Source organism: Eumetopias jubatus, unplaced genomic scaffold, assembly GCF_037043125.1.
Source record: "Eumetopias jubatus isolate StellerSeaLion01/CBP00866 unplaced genomic scaffold, mEumJub1_p1.0 scaffold_17, whole genome shotgun sequence".
In the NCBI taxonomy this organism is placed as follows: domain Eukaryota; kingdom Metazoa; phylum Chordata; class Mammalia; order Carnivora; family Otariidae; genus Eumetopias; species Eumetopias jubatus.
In genome coordinates, this window is record NW_028274823.1 from 25163943 (window position 1) to 25181044 (window position 17102).

Sequence of the window (17102 nt, forward strand, 5' to 3'; positions counted from 1 at the left end):
TCAACAATTCTATACACTTCTCAGTGCCCATCACGATAAGGGTACTCTTAATCCCCATCACCCATTTCACCCATCCCCCCACCCTGCCCTCTGGCAACCACCAGTTTTTTCTCTGTTTTTAAGAGTCTGGTTTTGTTTTGTTTTGTTTTGTTTTTTGTCTTCTTGTTTGTTCATTTGTTTCTTAAATTTCACATATGAGTGAAATTATATGGTATCTGTCTTTTTCTGACTGACTTATTACACTTAGCATTATACCTTCTAGGTCCATCCATGTTGTTGCAAATGGCAAGATTTTATTCTTTTTTATGGCTGAGTAATATTCAGTTATATATAGAGAGATATAGATACAGATGTAGATATACCCCCATCTTCTTATCCATTTAGCTATTGATGGCCATATTTGGGCTGCTTCTATATTTTGGCTATTGTAAATAATGCTGCAATAAACATAGGGGTGCATGTATATTTTCAAATTAGTGTTTCTATTTTTTTCAGGTAAATATTCAGTAGTGAAATTACTGGATCATATAGTAATTCCATTTTTAATTTTTTGAGGAACCTCCATACTGTCTTCTATATTCTTGAGATACAACTGAGAGTGGAAAGACCACCACATAATACTTCAAATACCAGTCCCCCCCGCCAAATTCTATAAAGTCTTCTTGAACACCATATACCTACTACAATTCCAGGACCAATGGTCAAACTACTTCATTTGGAATTGGGTTAAAGTTAATGGAACATTCCAGATTAATCCATATCAACAGCAATTAACCTAGGTCATTTGAGGATGAATTCTAATTTTAAAATAACTAAACTTGAGGAACTGTTTCTTATGAAACATAAGGTAAGTCTAATAACAAAGACTTGTTTGATTTCTTAAGAAATGGCATATTTAGGAGAGAACATAGAATTTAGCTAGACTTGCATTTGAACTCCAGATTTCTCCCAGTTGTGTGATCTTAGTCAAGTAACTTATATTCCAGATGTTCATTTTCTTCTCATTAAAATGCCATAGTAACAATGTTGATATTACAGAATGTTGGGTCCAGGTGGTACCTCTACCAATGCAAGTATGGGAGCCAAAGAATACCTTGCAAAGGCTTTTTATTTCTCCCTGCTTTACTCACAAATGCATTCTTTTTTTTTTTTTAAGAGATTTTATTTATTTATTTGACAGAGAGAGTGAGAGAGAGAGAGCAAAAGCAGGGGGAGTGACAGAGGGAGAGGGGGAAGCAGACTCCCCACTGAGCAAGGAGCCCGATGCAGGACTCGATCTGAGGACTCTGGGATCATGACCTGAGCTGAAGGCAGACGCTTAATCGACTGAGACACCCAGACACCCCTCAAAGATGTATTCTGATAGCAGTTCCCAAAGAAAGGCTCAGAAATATTTTAGGCAATGCCGCCAATAATGAGTGAATGGATTACACCCAAAGGTACAACTTTGTAGATAGGGCTCATTTGGATGGATAAGCTCTGGTTTACTTGCTAAAAATACCATGGGGACCACTTAACTCTGGGGTATAAGATTAACAACAGCAGCAACAACAGCTACCATATGGATTCTTACATCACTAGGATGAATGCCTTACCTACATTAATGATGTAGATTAATTCACTTATTCCTCCCTAGCACCAATGAGATACATGATCTATATTTGTATTTTATAGCCAAGAAGGTGAAATCATAGAGATTAAGAAAATTTCCCAAGGTCAAAAACTGAATATCAGAGCCGGGATTTTTTTTTTCCCAGACCAGTAAATGTTAGTGGAATTACTGAAAGACAAATATCTAGGTTACAATTCTTCTTTCTCCATTGTGAGGTTTCCCAACAGCAGGATCTATTACAGCTCAGAGAGACACAGGAGAAAATGTAGCATGGCATGCAAAGACAGTATGCCTCCATGGAGTCAGTCTGCAGAGGGGGACACAAGGAAGACTGAAATTCATATTCTGAATATTCAAACTGACATCCATATGTCATGTAGCATAATTCTCAGGGGCCTACTGTATACATTGCTATGACAATTTTGCTGGATTGTATTGGAAATCAGTCTTCCCAAGTATGAAAATATCCTCTGTCTCCAAACGGTCAGAAGTGTCACAGATAGGACGCTAACATTCAAATTAAATTCCATTTAGCATATCCCATTTGAATGACTCTCACTGAGGTCAAGCTTTCCAAGGCATGAGTTCAGGGATGAAGAGTAGCTAGGGAGCAGCCATAGTCCTCTAGCTGGCTTGCAGTTACCAGTTATAGTCCTAGTAGAAAGTGGGGAACCAAAGAAGGCTTCCAGCACAAAGCAAGCCTCAGAAACAGGCTGGATGAGGTTGTTGGGCAGGGGCAGCTGTTCTGCACCCATTTGGATATACTTCTGTTATTCAACACCAGAAAAGCCCAGTTGCAACTCTGTCACTGCCCTGCCATGTTTATAGGCTGATGCCAGAGCCCTTAGGTTTGTCTTTTAACCTGGAATGGGTTATGGACATATCTATATTGAACTTCAACTTTTGACTGTGATGTAGGGGAGGAATTTACCCAGCTGGGATCAGAATGGGATCACCCATGCCCACACTTGGGACATCTGTTGACTCCTAAAGGAACAACATTCAGGAACATGGTGCAACTATTTAATTTACTATGGGCGAGGCACTGAAGCAAGTCTAAAGTTCCCGCCCTCATGACACTTGCATTCTGCTGGGGAAAGACAGGTGGTAATAAGGCAATTTAGAAAACATGATCACTCCATATGGTGACTAATACTAAAACCATGAAATCTGTGAGGTGTCACAGTGACAGGGTATAGGTGAGATCAGGTGGTCTCAGAAAGCATTTCTGAGAAGCTGCTATTTTTGCTGAGATGTGAGTTACCTAGAGGTGCCAGCCATGCTGAGATCTGGAAGAAATCCTTACAGTTGCTATTGTCTCTGCTAGGAATGAGCCTGGATTAATTAAGATACAGAAAGAAGATGGTAATGTGGCTGCAAAATGGTGAATGAGGGGAGAATAGTAAGAAATTAAGGCCCAATGGTAGCAGGCCAAATAATGTAGAGTAGAGAAAGCCAAGGAAGGAAGATGGCATGATATTTTAAGGGAGAGAGGAAGCCACTGGAGTGTTTTAAGTGCAGGAGTGATAATATTGGATTTGGGTTTTTACAGTCAAATTTTGGTTACTGTGAGGAAGAGAGGTTTTAGGGCAACGAGGGTGAAAATAGAGAGACAACAGACTGTTGTAGTGTCCAGGCTGCAGTAGACATGGGCAGAGGTGCTTCAGGTTAGAATGTATTCTGGAGGGGCCCCAGGTGGCTCAGTCAGTTAAGTGTCTGACTCCTGGTTTGGGCTCAGGTCATGATTTCAGGATTGTGGGATCAAGCCCTGCTCTGGGCTCCATGCTCAGCAGGGAGCCTGCTGGAGATTTGCTCTCCTTTTCTACCTCCCTCTACCCCATCCCCCTGCTTGCTCTCTCACTCTCTCCCTCTCTTAAATAAATAAATAAATAAATAAATAAATAAATAAATAAATAAATCTATCTAAATGAATGAATGAATGAATGTGTTCTGGAGGTAAAGACTCACAAGGACTTGTGGATGGACTGGACCTGACGGTAAGGGAAAAATCAAGCTCTCCTGGGATTTTTACTTAAGGAACTGTGTGTTTTATTGAGTTTGGAAAAACCAGTCCGAAGAAGAGCTGAAAAACTCCTAGCAGTTAAAGATTCAGGAAGAGCTCCCCCTTGGCCATACTGAATCTGAAATCCCTACTAGCAATTCTAGGGGAGATGGTGGCTGAGTACGTACATGGACACACATGTCTCCATCCTAGAGGTCAGTGAGATCAGAGCTGGAGATAAATATTTGGACATTTGTGAATCATTGCTTAATAGGTGAGATTTAAAGTTGTTCTTTGTGATTGTTGTTAGAGGGAGGAAGAAAATGATGAAAAGAGAGTTCACATGGAAAATCACGGTTTGAGCTAATGTGTCTGGAGGTACCTGTCCATGGTGGCAGCTCTCCAAGCTGTCAGTGCCCCACCCAACCTCTCTGGTACTTTCCCAGAGCTGCTAACTGATAATGAGAAGGTTTCCTTGGACATGCTGCTCTAATAGAACAGTGGGCTTCCTTGTGAAAACGTCTCCTCCTGTCCTCCTTCCAGCGATGCAGCCTTCCCATCTGGCCCAGGGACTGGAGCCATCAGGCCCAGAGGCCAGCAAACACACCTCCCATCTGAGGGTCATGACTTCCTCCCTTACCTCCATCTTCATCCCCATCCCCCAACAGGTAAATGTCTGACTGAAATTGACAATGAGATGCCAAGGGACTCACCATTCAAAGTCCCAGTCGGCACAGGCACAGGGTTCTGAGACCACTGTCCCTGAAGAGTCTCGGCCCAGGGCACACTGAGCTCCTGGCTTGCGTTTCTTGAATATTTTCCTTTCTCCCATGACGCAGGGCTCCCCCTTAGAAAGAAAGTCCATAGTGAGAGAGGCAGAAAAACACAAAGGAGATGAAATAAACCAGCTTCTCGATAAGAAACATTAGCCTTTTCATTCTCTTTTAGTCACTCTGTGTAGCAATCTCTTTCCCAGTAACCATTCAGGAATCTCGAGGGAAAAAGGGCCAGTCTGTTACTACCATACCAGAGGAACATCATAGAGCTGTCCCATCACTACCCTTCACCCCACCTAGCCAATGATGTCTGCTTCATCTTGTTTCTTTTCCACCTTTAGAGAGAATGCACCTTCAAAGAGAGTTCACAGATCTCCAAATTGCCCAAATGACCTCGGCATAAATTCTAGTGGAAAAGAACCCACTTCTGGCACAGTTTTAACACCATCTTCAGAGTAAAATTGAAGCTGGCCCAAAAAGTTCTCTCTCTCTGATAAACAACCATGCCTAAGTCCTCATTCCCAAGCAAGGGCAAAAAGAGGAGAAGCTGATACAAATTACATGAACCCAATGGTTCTGAGAATGCAGAAGTCTGCTTACATTGCATAGCAACAAATATCTGCCATTTCTACTAGAGTCACTCACCGCCATCCCTCACCCTTTCTCTATGGTCCTGTTTTCAGTGTTCTTGGGCCTCTTACTGCAGGCTGGCCTGACAAGTGTTCTCGCCCTCTCCATTGGAGGTGAGATGATGAAACCGTTGAAAGGTCTCTTAGCTGTCTGGGCTTATTTCTCCACAGATAGAGCTAAAGCCCCAGCTTATCATTGTTACCTCACCCCTAGGCTACTTGGTGACCTCAATGGGTAGATCGGAATCCCAGGGTGCAAAAAGGTACTGAAATACCATCTGTCTATGCTGGACCTGGATGTGTGGACTCCATCCCTTCCCCCCAAATCTACTATTATCTTTGGATGGCTCGCTACCTTCCACCTCCAAACAGGAAGGCCCAGAGATGACCAAACAGGGCTTGTGGAAGCTCCACCTCCTAGAAGCCAGTGTGCCCCTACCCTATGGTGTACCTGATTGAGCAGGTGCCAGGTCTGATAGTCCTCCTTGGTGCAGCGCCGGCTGAAGATAGATTTGTAGTCCACTTTCACCAACTGCCATTCAGAACGGAGGCTGAAGTGGCCAAAAACTCTAAGTGTTTAGGGAAGGCATGGGAGAGACAAGCAGAGAGAGCCCCCTAGTCAGTCACTAATGCACAAAGACTGGAGGGAGAGAGACCGAATTGCAGCCTGGACTCAACAGATTCTTCCAAAATGAGGTCTTTGAAGGTCACCAAGGACAAAGCGCACCATTTTATAACTCTAGCCAATTGACATGGTATTCACAGTGGGTTTAAAACTAACCATTTTTTCAGTTGCAAAAGTAATATATGTGCTTTATAGGAAGCATTGAAAACACAGAAAGATACGAAGGAAAAAATTCACCCAATAGTTCAAAATCTTCCACTCAGATAGAACTGTTGTGCATATCTTGACATGTAGCCTTCTTGTTTCACCTTAATGCAAGCACAGTTATTTTATCTACTGATGTCTACTAACAGGGACTCAGTTTTCTCACCTGTAAAGTAAATTGTATATATGTATGTTGGAGGGGGGTGGGTTAGCTAATCTAAAGTATGGCTTCCAGTTCCAATATTCTGACTAAATCTCAGTGTGTTTTAGTTGAAATCCTCATTGCTTAATTCACATGAATATCACTCCTTCCCCCTTCCCTGAAAAATCATAGTACCCTCATAAAAGGAACTCCTATTTATGTATAGTAAAGAACCATACCGGTAATCTGTGTGACTTAGATAATCAATACTGCCCTTTTCAAAGCCCAGAAGTTGATGGCCCTGTAAATATGAATGATCAATCGTTTCTAGAAAAATAGAAAAAAAGACTGATCATCCATACTCCACTCGGGTGGCATATCTTGTAATTACGATGCAAGACATCTATCATAGTGCTATAAATGGGAGAGCAATCACTCTGGGAACCTCAACCAATAGGAAGTCTTTCAAGGCACTGGATGTCTTCCATGTGAGCAAAACTTAATCATGCTCCCAGCCCTGGATTCTCGTCTCCCCACAGCCAGCTCTTCCTATGGTGACACCTAAGAGACTAACTCTCCTTCAGGGACAGTCCCTGCTGCTATCTGAAGGATGAGTTCAGATGCTTTGGGAGGGGTGAGAGTGGACTAAAATTATGAAATAGACAAAGAAATAGGATCATTTTGTGGATCGTACAACTTATATTACATCTTGGGAAATGCCCTTTAATGTTCTATCAGTTTAAAAGTTAAATACAATTTTTTAGAGTCTTGTCTAAAAGAAGATTAAACAGACTTTGAGGTGAATGAGTCTTGGGCATAAAAGGCACAGGCCAGGGAATATAGTCGATGATACCATAATCGCACTGGATGGTGACAGATGGTAGCTACACTTGTTGTGAGCGTAGCATACCGTATGGAGATGCTGAATCACTATGTTATACACCTGAAACTCATGCAAACTGTGTGCCAACTGTACTAAAAGAACAAAACCAAAAACGTATGGTCTTTATAAGAATCTTAGCTCAGCACTGAGTAGCAGAAGCCATGGGGCTAGAATATTTTGGGTTATGTGGCCAATAGCGTGTAAAGCAGAGTGAATGTAAGCACCTCCCCCCTGGGTTCTCTCTGTTCTCCTTCACTCATGCGGTATTCAGTGGTCTCCAAACCCAATTCATCCATGCCAGGTTACCACTGAAGTACTTCCACCTTTTAGTCTCAATTCATTTCATGGAGAGGTCAGGAGTCAGTTGCTCTTAAATCTCTAACAAAGCAGTTATATCTTAAAAATTTCTACTTGTTTGAAGAGAGAGTTATATTGAAAGATCGTTGGAAGAAACAAACAAACAAACAAAAACCAGTGGGAGGAGACTTGGATGAATGTCTTCTGTCTTTATCCGGCCCATCTAAATCCTCCCACATTCAAATGCTACCTCCTCTAGTCAGTCCCCCTTGGAGTACTCTGAGTAGAAGAACTTTAGTGATGCCAAACCAAACACTTCCACTTACTCCAAATAGCTTACAGTTAAATTTCATGGATCACAAAACACATCATGTCCGATTAATCCCATTCCTTTCTATGAAAGGGTTACGAGGCAGACAGAAGAAGGAAATATGAGACACATGATTCACCTGGATATTAGCAAAGCATCTGACAGTGTTTGCCATAACAGTCTTGAAGAAAAGATGAAAAAATATGAGCCAGGTGCCAGTAAAATTATGTGACTGAACAGTACCTAATTAAAGCATTAAAATCAACCAGAAGGGAGGACGTGAGTAGTCAGTTACAAGGTTCTGCTATCTGCTCTTTCCTGTTTATCATTTTTATTAATGACTTGAAGACATGAAAATAATGGTCCTCATTGGAAATCACATTTTCTGATGACACAAAGCTGGAAGAAACAGTCAATATGCTTGATGGCAGAATCAGGACCCAAAAAGGTCTTGACAGACTGAAGGGAGAGGCTGAATCTACTAACATGTGGAGTCACAGAGAGAGATGTCAGGTCCTCCCACTCACAATCACATAAGTATCGAATAAATGAAATAATGCTTGATGCAATTCAGGTTTAATAATAATAGTAGTAGTAGCGATAATTAATAATAATAATAATGTGGCAGCTTAAGACTTATCATACACAATGTGATTAATATAAGTGAATGCTCCAGAGAAACCAAAAATATTTAAGATGATCTTAGAATGCATTAATTACTGCATTTTGTTTATTACCTAGAATGAAAGAGGCAATATCCAGGTCAATTTCACATTAACTAGATCACAAAGAAAAATTGTAGTTAGTTTTGAATGTCACCATTCAATCCCCTGAAATCTTAAATAAAAATATGCATTTGTTGGCCCATGTGTATTTATTATGGAGAAATTACATTTATTTTATCAGACTTTCAAAGGAGTTCACAGTTCCCTAAGCTTAAGGACCACTGAAAAAGAGAGTACTAAGATGATGTACTGGATGGAATAGTTGGCTCCCCCAAGGGACATGAGCATGTTCTATTTCCTGTAACCTGTGAATGTGACCTTATCTGGACCTTTGCAGACATAAGTAAGTTAAAAATCTTGAGATGAAATCATCCTGGATTATCAAGTTGGGCCCTAAGGACAAGGGCCCTTATCCTTATAAGAGATACAAGATGAGAGACAGGCAGAGAGGAGGAGGCCATGAGAAGAAGAAGGGAAGATTGGAGTTCAGTGGCCACAAGCCAAGGAACACTTGGAGCCCCCATAAGATGGACGTCTTCCCTCCCCACTAGAGGCAGTGCTGTCCTGCTGCCATCTTGATCTTGGACTCTGGCCTCCAGAACTGTTAGAAAATTAATTTCTAATTGTTTAGCCACCTAATTTGTGGTGATTTGTTACAGCAGCCACAGGAAGTTCATACAGATGGTGATATGATTCAAGACCACTTTTCATCTATCTAGCCACTAAGTGGTGTGCAAACACTGGCCAGTTAACTGGGAGATGACACAGGAAGGGGCAAGGGAGGGGAGACCAAAAAGTGGGCACTCTGGGGAGATCTCTTGAGTATAAAAAAACTAACAAAATGGAAAAATGTGAAAGTTTACAAAATGCGAGAGAGCTTTCAAATGGACAAACTTGCCCACAGAGGAAAGGAATGCTCAAGACTGAGTAAACACAGAACCTCAAGCTCAGACTTAGCCATTTCCCAGGGCTGCTGCTGAGCAGGATGCGAGTGTCCTCCAGTGGCCTGGCCTCATTGACACAGACCCTCTAAGGAAGTCCATGATGTTGGTCTTCCCAACTCTCTGGGTTATCTGTTTCTTGGCTCAGAGAGCTCATTTCAGAACTGAACACAAAAATAGGGGCCCAGTCAGGACTTGTACTAATCCAGCTTCTTCTCTCCTGCAGTCTTGCCAGGCACACCCTTTCAGCTAGATTTCTTTGGCTTCTATCCCAGATATCCTTACATGGTGTTTCCCAGGTCTTTCCCCAAATTGTAAATTGATACGTTAATATTTTTACTTGGGAGAGTGCCAGTCTGCTCTCCCATGTGATCACTTTCACATGCCATTTAAGCATCTACTGTTAGGATTATGAGCTTTGCTCATTTTCACATTGGACCCCAACTAAGAGGAGGGGAGCCCAACTAAAACCCCTTGGCAACTTTCAGACATTAATGTACTCCCCATCTCTCCATCCATTATCAGTTCTGGGAAGAAAAATGTTCATCATGGGCCCCTTCCTGTGGGGCATAAGCAACTGAAACATGCTCTCTCTTTTGCATGTATCTGGGTTCTCTAATTCCGCTCAATACTGCATTCATTCACAGCTCTTCTGATTAGAGCCCATGGAAGCCAAGGAAATGACAGAAAACGCAGCAAACTTAGCAGGAGATAAAATAAGGACTAATTTAAATTCAAGAATTTCTCATCCCTTTTCATAACCACTCTTAGAACAGATGTTAACATTCACAATAGGATTTGTGAAAGTGAGAACCCAGCAGAGAAACCAGGGTGACCATCATGAGAAACGATGTCCGTCACTTTGGGGTGATAAGCACCCACAAGGTGGATTAGGGATAGAGAAAGCCAGACCATTTCTAATTAATAATAAAAGAATTTCCCAAATAATAGTTTGTCACCCATTGGAAATGTTTCTCTAAAGTTACAAAGCTCATCACTAATAAAGTAGGCACAGCATACTCCTCCCACTTGTGGTATATTTTTGGGGAACAACGTGGTTTATACATCAATTTAATATGGAACCCAAGAGAGGTAGGGAGGGTGGAAGAACCAAAGACATGGAATATCTCTAAAAGGATAATGCAATTCACAAATCAGGTGCTACTTCTTTCAGAAAGTTTTCTGTGACTGTTCTAGCAACATGAGCTCTTTCCTCAGAAGCTCAAATGGTCCTATTATGTCTCCTTCCAGAGGTTCTCCACTGTCTGCAGCAGAATCACCTAGAGGGCTTGTTAAGTATAGATTGTCTCATACCCAGACTTGTATGTTTTGAGTGACTGATTATTTGCATTTCTAAAAACTCCCTAGGTGATGTCAATGCCGGTCCCAGGACCACCCTTTAAGAAACACACCTCTAGACCACTTATCTAGAATTTAATTCTCTTATCTTTGGTCAAATTTGTGTCAACCAATTAGAAAGCTCCTTAAGGCTTGGAATGCTCCTTGTACTTCTTTGTATGCCATATGGCCTTTCAATGGTAGATGCTTGACAAAGAATAGGTAATTAATTATTGAGGAACAAAGAATTTTAGAGTGTGGTTTCTTTCTCAAATCTTTGGCAAAAAAAGGTAATTTCTAGCATGCCCAAATCCACTATCATCCAGAGTTCCACTTCCTTGCAATTACCAAGATAAACTATTTTGAGACTCTTCTGTGGAAATACATTCCTAGTCCCTCTTCTTTACTTCAAGTGTATTTTCACCAACATAACAAAACCTTATCATGTGCGATAATGTATGGGAAATCTTGAAAATTCCAATGGACAACAAATGTTCATTACCATCACCACCATATTGCTGGAACCCCCACAGACTCATACCCAAGGCCCTGCTCATCAAGAGCTTTTGATAGATTTGGCTCAATATCCCTTTTTCAAGGTACATACTAACTCAAATGCTAACTAACTCTAACTCAGGGTGTGTGTGTGTGTGTGTGTGTGTGAGAGATATTTGATACAGAGCCTTGGAGAAAGTAGATGCTTCCTACATAAATACAAATGACTGACTATCTGGAAACAGGTAGCCTTCCCTTTAGTTCCCTTGAAGTTCTCCCAACCACAGAACAAAATTAATGTATTCTCTAAGCCATTTCTCACTATATGGATTTTCAGGAAAAATCAATTAAAATTTATTACTTGTCTTTTTTCTTTTTCTTTTTACCTTGCCACCTGGATTTTTTCATGAGAGTTTTTGGCTCCACTTAAGATTCACCTTCTTGGGCTATATAAACCTAAGAGACCATCTCTTTCTTTCTTTAAACTCTTCTGGTGGGTCGCCTGGGTGGCTCAGTCGTTAAGCATCTGCCTTCGGCTCAGGTCATGATCCCAGGGTCCTGGGATCGAGCCCCGCATCGGGCTCCCTGCTCCACGGGAAGCCTGCTTCTCCCTCTCTCACTCCCCCTGCTTGTGTTCCCTCTTTTGCTGTGTATCTCTCTGTCAAATAAATAAAATCTTTAAAAAATAAAATAAACTCCTCTGGTGCCAAGAGTCTACACTACAAATGTGACTCTGGTCAGACAGTGTCCTCCTACGCTCTTGTGCTATTATTTGACTTCTAGCATACAGACGGTCTGGGAGTGGTGGCAAGAGCATAAGGCAAAGATATAGAAGACATCTTTCCCTAGTCCTGGTCTGCCATTAAATTAGCTAGGTGACCTTGAGCAAATCACTTCCTCTCTCAAGCCTTTAGCTTCCTTACAGAAGATGTCTTTAATCAGTGACACGTATACTCCAAGGATGGGTGCAAGAAACAGTTTAGGTGGAATGTGGCCCTTTCAAGATAATTTCCAAGAGTTTATTTTCTTTCACTTCCTATGTCTAACTCCAGGTGTACCTATCTCTGGTGACCCCATACACAAAGGATTTATCTATTAGAGTCATTCATCTTTGTCTCCACTGGCACTTCTTCTATATAACAGATGCTCATTAAATAGCTCTGGGTTGATTAATGGATAGAATTAATCTATCAAAGTCATTCACTTCTTCTAAAATTGGGGTAATAGCTTTACCTGCCCTTATTTCTGGGCCGAAGAACATGGTTGAGCTGCGTGTCCTTTGGGGTTTAGAAAGACAAAAACAATCTCAAGAGGGAAATAGCGGCGGCTTCTCTGTCTTTGTTATCCTGGACTGTGATAGGATTTCCACAAACAACTATGATTTTCTGGGACCCTAACTAACATACCCTGTCTAATCCACCATCAAGACTTGAGTGAGCCTTTTGGGGAGGGGTGTGATTAATCTGAGGGAGGGAAGTGGTTCACAAAAATAAAAAAAACTTCATTACAATTCCATACACACCAAGGGTTAGCTACTCATTAATTAAATGATTTCAAAGGGGATCTTGGTATATAATTGCTATAATTTAGGTGGAAACAATGCCACACTAAATGTAATTAGAGGAGCAGGCTCTGTAAAGATGTTTTTCTCTTTATAGGGAAGCAACTCTGGGTCACCTGATTCTCCCCTGCATAGTTCTTTTTCCCCACCTCCAATTATACCAACCTTCATATATAGCTGTAAAAGCCGAGAGAAGTTTCTAGGAGATGGTTGTTGGTCACAGGCCTTCAGAGAGGAAAAGGACAAAAATTCAATACTAGAAAGTGACTAGAAATGTGCAAAAGAAAGAACAAATGGTGCCTGGGGAGTCAGATTAGGACTTTACTGAGGACTAATTTTTGAGAGAACATATGATCAAACTCAACTAGGATGATGCTGTGTTGCCATCCACCTGCCCCAGAACCACCCTCCCTTTCCCTTATTTTCCTCAGGGACTCCTGCACCTGCATCTCAAGCTCTACTAATCACCAATTCCCCCATTTCTATCTGCACGAAGAAAATCTTAAGAGAACAAGGCCAAAGCTGACTATATCAGTTCCTTCCTGACTTTCCTCTCCTGTGGCTGACTCAACTGAGTTCTCAGTCATCAGACTAGAAACCGAATTCAACACCTTGTTTTTGCCATTCCTTCATTCTCTGTCTATCCCAATCTCATTCTAAATGCCACCTCCTCTTAGAAGCATTCCTTAGATATTTCAAGTCTAAGTGATCTCTCCTTCTTCTAAACTTTTGACTTCCTGTGTGAGCAGATGGGACCTTGTTCCACAGAGGCAGAGGATTTTCCTCAGTTTCTCCAGCCCTCTGCTTGAGGGACACCATATTCTCTTTGACTCCTCTTACTTCTCTAAGTATTTTTCTCACCCCTCTTCTTCCTCCCATGTCTGACTGTTGTAACTTAAGCCTTCTTTTTCTCAGTTCCTACACTTGACCTTAGCAATCCTATTCATTTCAACAACTTCAACCTCTATGTAGAAAACTCCCAAGGTACCTACTCTTGTCCTTGAACTCTCATAAGATCTAGTCATGAATATCATGCTAAAACCTTTGAATTTGATTCAAAAGCCACCCTGCAGTAGCTTCCATCTACCTTTGTAGTATTACCTCCTGCTACTCTCCAATGCTGCTTGTGCTCAAACAGAATTCTATTCCTTCCACCAAAAGCATCACGATTTCCTAGTGCCTGCTTTTCCTCTGCTTGGGATGCTGTTCTGACATCTTATCTTGTCCAATTTCTACTCATTCTGTAAGTCTCAAGTCAAATAATAGGCAGGTGATGGGGAAAAAAATGGGTTAGAGTGAAAGAAGGGGAGGGAGAGCTTTTCAAATCTAAATATTTCATAGTGGCCACTTTGATAACCTCTTTAAAAATCAAAACTACTCCTAAATAACCCATGGTTTTATTTCCAAACATATGGGGTTTTTTCTTTTATTTTCCTCATCATCATTCTATTTTTTTAAAAAGTTTTTATTGTTACGTTAATCACCATACATTACATCATTAGTTTTTGATGTAGTGTTCCATGATTCATTGTTTGTGCATAACACCCAGTGCTCCATGCAGAACGTGCCCTCTTTAATACCCATCACCAGGCTAACCCATCCCCCCACCCTCTGCCCTCTAGAACCCTCAGTTTGTTTTTCAGAGTCCATCGTCTCTCATGGTTCGTCTCCCCCTCCGACTTACTCCCCTTCATTCCATCATTCTATTTTTTAAAGTTTTCATCTAATTATAACATTCAGAGAGAACATGATCTCAATCATATCAGCTCTTTGGAATTAGTCCAGAATTTCCATGTGGCCCAGTGTATAGTCAATTAAAAAAATTAAATGTTTGCCTAAAAATTATCTATTCTCTATTTGTTGAGTTGAGTGGCATATCAGGTTTTTAAAAAAGCTTACTAATAGTATTATTTATCCAAATCATACCAACTTTTTGACTGCTTGATCTATTGGTTTCCATGTGAAATTTATTAAAATATTCCCCTATGATATTGCAAATATTCTATTTCTCCTTGAGTTTTTGTATGTTTTTGCATTACGTAATCATAACACTACACAGGTTTTGAGATTAACACTACACAGGTTTTGAGATTATTCTATCTTCTTGAGGGATTATTCTTTTTAGTTTTAACTCAAATGCTAACTTTTCTATTATGTTCCCCGTGATATTCCCTCTTCCTGCATTCCTTTCCTTAGGAAGAAATAATAAATATCTCTTTCCTCTGAATTCTGGTAGCATTGTTTCTATATTTTGCATAATACCCTTACTACTTCCAATAGGGATCAAAATTCATATACTATATACATAAGTGTCTTAACCTCCTTGCTAGATTTTAAACTCTTAAAAGTTTGCAACTTACATATGCTGTGCCTTCCACATCATAAATGCTTATCATATATTTATTGTCTGAGAGCCAGTAGAATGAAGTAGTCAAACACAAAGGTATTGGCATCATACAGGGCAAGATGTGAGTGCCAATCCCATATCTATAGAAAGTTCTTTACACATATTAATTAGACTTCAGTTTCCTCATGTGCAAAATATGGATAATAACAGTACCTGACAGAGTTCTGAGGTTTAAATGTTTTTCATAGTTATAGTGTTTTGTACAAATTAAGAAGTAAATAATTTTAAACTATTAATATTTTTATATAAAGTACCCAGTTATGATAATTTACTTTATATCCTTTGTCAGATGCCTGAGAACTTTGTGGGCAGATAGTACGCCATATGTGTTTATATCCCCATGATCTCTACAAGACTGCAAACAGTAGGTACCCTAGGAAAGGCAATGAAATAACAACAATAATAATTATAAATGCTAATAATAGTGATAATTTATCATACACTTATAATTTATTAACCACTTTGTATGGATTATCCCATTTCATTTATTATTCCCATTTAACAGAAAGGGAAACTAAGGCTCAAAGAAGTTAAGTAACTCATCCAAAAAGAATTATAGAGCAAGTAGGTGTTGGAGCCAGTCCAACTTAGGCAGTTGCTACTAATATTATAACACAGTTTTAGCACTATAATTTTAGCAAGGCCCATACACCTTTTTAAGTGTTTCATGATTCATTAGAAATCATTTGACTGCACAGTTTGGCACTGAGGTATGGGCACTGAGGTCCTCTTAGTACCAGCTCATTTATAGGCTGCCTGCACAAAAGGCAGGAACCCTGTGAAATATATAAAACTGAAAGCACAGTTGGAGGAAGGAAGAAAAGAGAAATCTGCAGAGAAGATGTGTCCAGAGAGCTTCAATTATGACCCAATTTGTCTCAAGGTCTAAGCATCTACTATATGGGCAATTATGTATTTGAATCTGAACCATGACCACCTTTATTGGTTCCTTCTCTAGCTGCGAGTCCATGGGGCATGGAAAAGGACAAACAGAATTATAAAGTCTTAGTCATCCAAGGGTCCTTGGGATGAACCATTGACCCAACCCCTTCACACGTTGGCTGGAGAAACAAAGTAGTAGTCTGCTCAAGAACACAAAGAACTGGACCCAAGTCTCCAGAAACCTAACTCTTCCTCCCACACTGATTGCTTTTCACAGGAAACCATTGCAGCATGCAGGCTGAGTCATGCTGTGCCATGTATAACAGTAGTGCTATAAGTCATTACTTGGTGGAACTCAGAGTAGACTAGAGATAGTATCTGGGGCTATGGCAAAAAAGGGAAGTCTTCGGCCAAGATTCACCTTCCACATTTTGCTGGCTCTTCCTTCAGGCTTCTACGTCTAAAGGATGCTCTGGATTTTCCAAACTCTAGCATGCGAATCTAGAACTACAGATGTGTGCTCCAGCTTCTTTTAGGAAAGAGGATTTTCTTTGATTTGTTAAGATGTAGAATTTTCCTCTATACACTTTATCGAATCATATGAATCGTCAGAATGACAGAGACAATGATGTCCCTGGTTTCTGCGGAAGTGAGCCTGCTTCTCTCCAAAAACAGCTTAGCTGTTCTCACTAAGATAGGTGAAGGTCAGAGATGCTAGGGTGATGGAGTCTAAGTTGAGCTTCACAGGAGACTGGCAAGCTGGAGGGTAGGCATAAACCTTCAATTTATAAATGAGGGAGAACCCCTGTGGGTCCCAGGGAAGAATTCTCCCACCGGTCCAGGTACTACCTCCACATTGACATGTAGATAAATGTGCCCCAAATCAAATCTTCTGCAATGACCTCGTCTGGCTACCTGTAATTTCCCCTATTGACACACTGGATTTATTTCTCATTCTCTAAGTAAACAGTTAAACCTGCTGTGGATTCCGGTGAGTCACACACCATCTTCTCTGCCACCTCCGTCCAGGACTCAGAATTAGCCATTGCTAGGAAACCGCAAATCCCAACTCAATCCTTTTACCCAGCCTTGACTCCTTTCACTGGCTGGATGTCATTAATTTGAGAGCAAATTATTAGAAACCCGGAAAACAGTTCTGAAATGCCTGCAGATTTATGATGAAGTCATTTCACAAAAGGTCACAGGCAACCCTGTTATATTTAAATCTTTCATTAATTTTTAAAATACACAATAACTTACAAATGCATCATAA

At 40.6% G+C, this 17102-nt stretch overlaps 1 protein-coding gene across 1 annotated transcript in view; it reads right to left on the reverse strand.

Annotated features, from left to right (window-relative positions):
• The window catches only part of SORCS3 (sortilin related VPS10 domain containing receptor 3), a 608461-nt gene that overhangs the window by 40708 nt on the left and 550651 nt on the right, over window positions 1-17102 (reverse strand). The window contains exons 15-16 of the mRNA XM_028098753.2: window positions 5471-5588; window positions 4328-4461 (exon numbers count right to left, since the gene is read on the reverse strand). Of these exons, the coding sequence (XP_027954554.1) occupies window positions 4328-4461; window positions 5471-5588 (252 nt within the window). The remainder of the gene's footprint in view (window positions 1-4327; window positions 4462-5470; window positions 5589-17102) is intronic.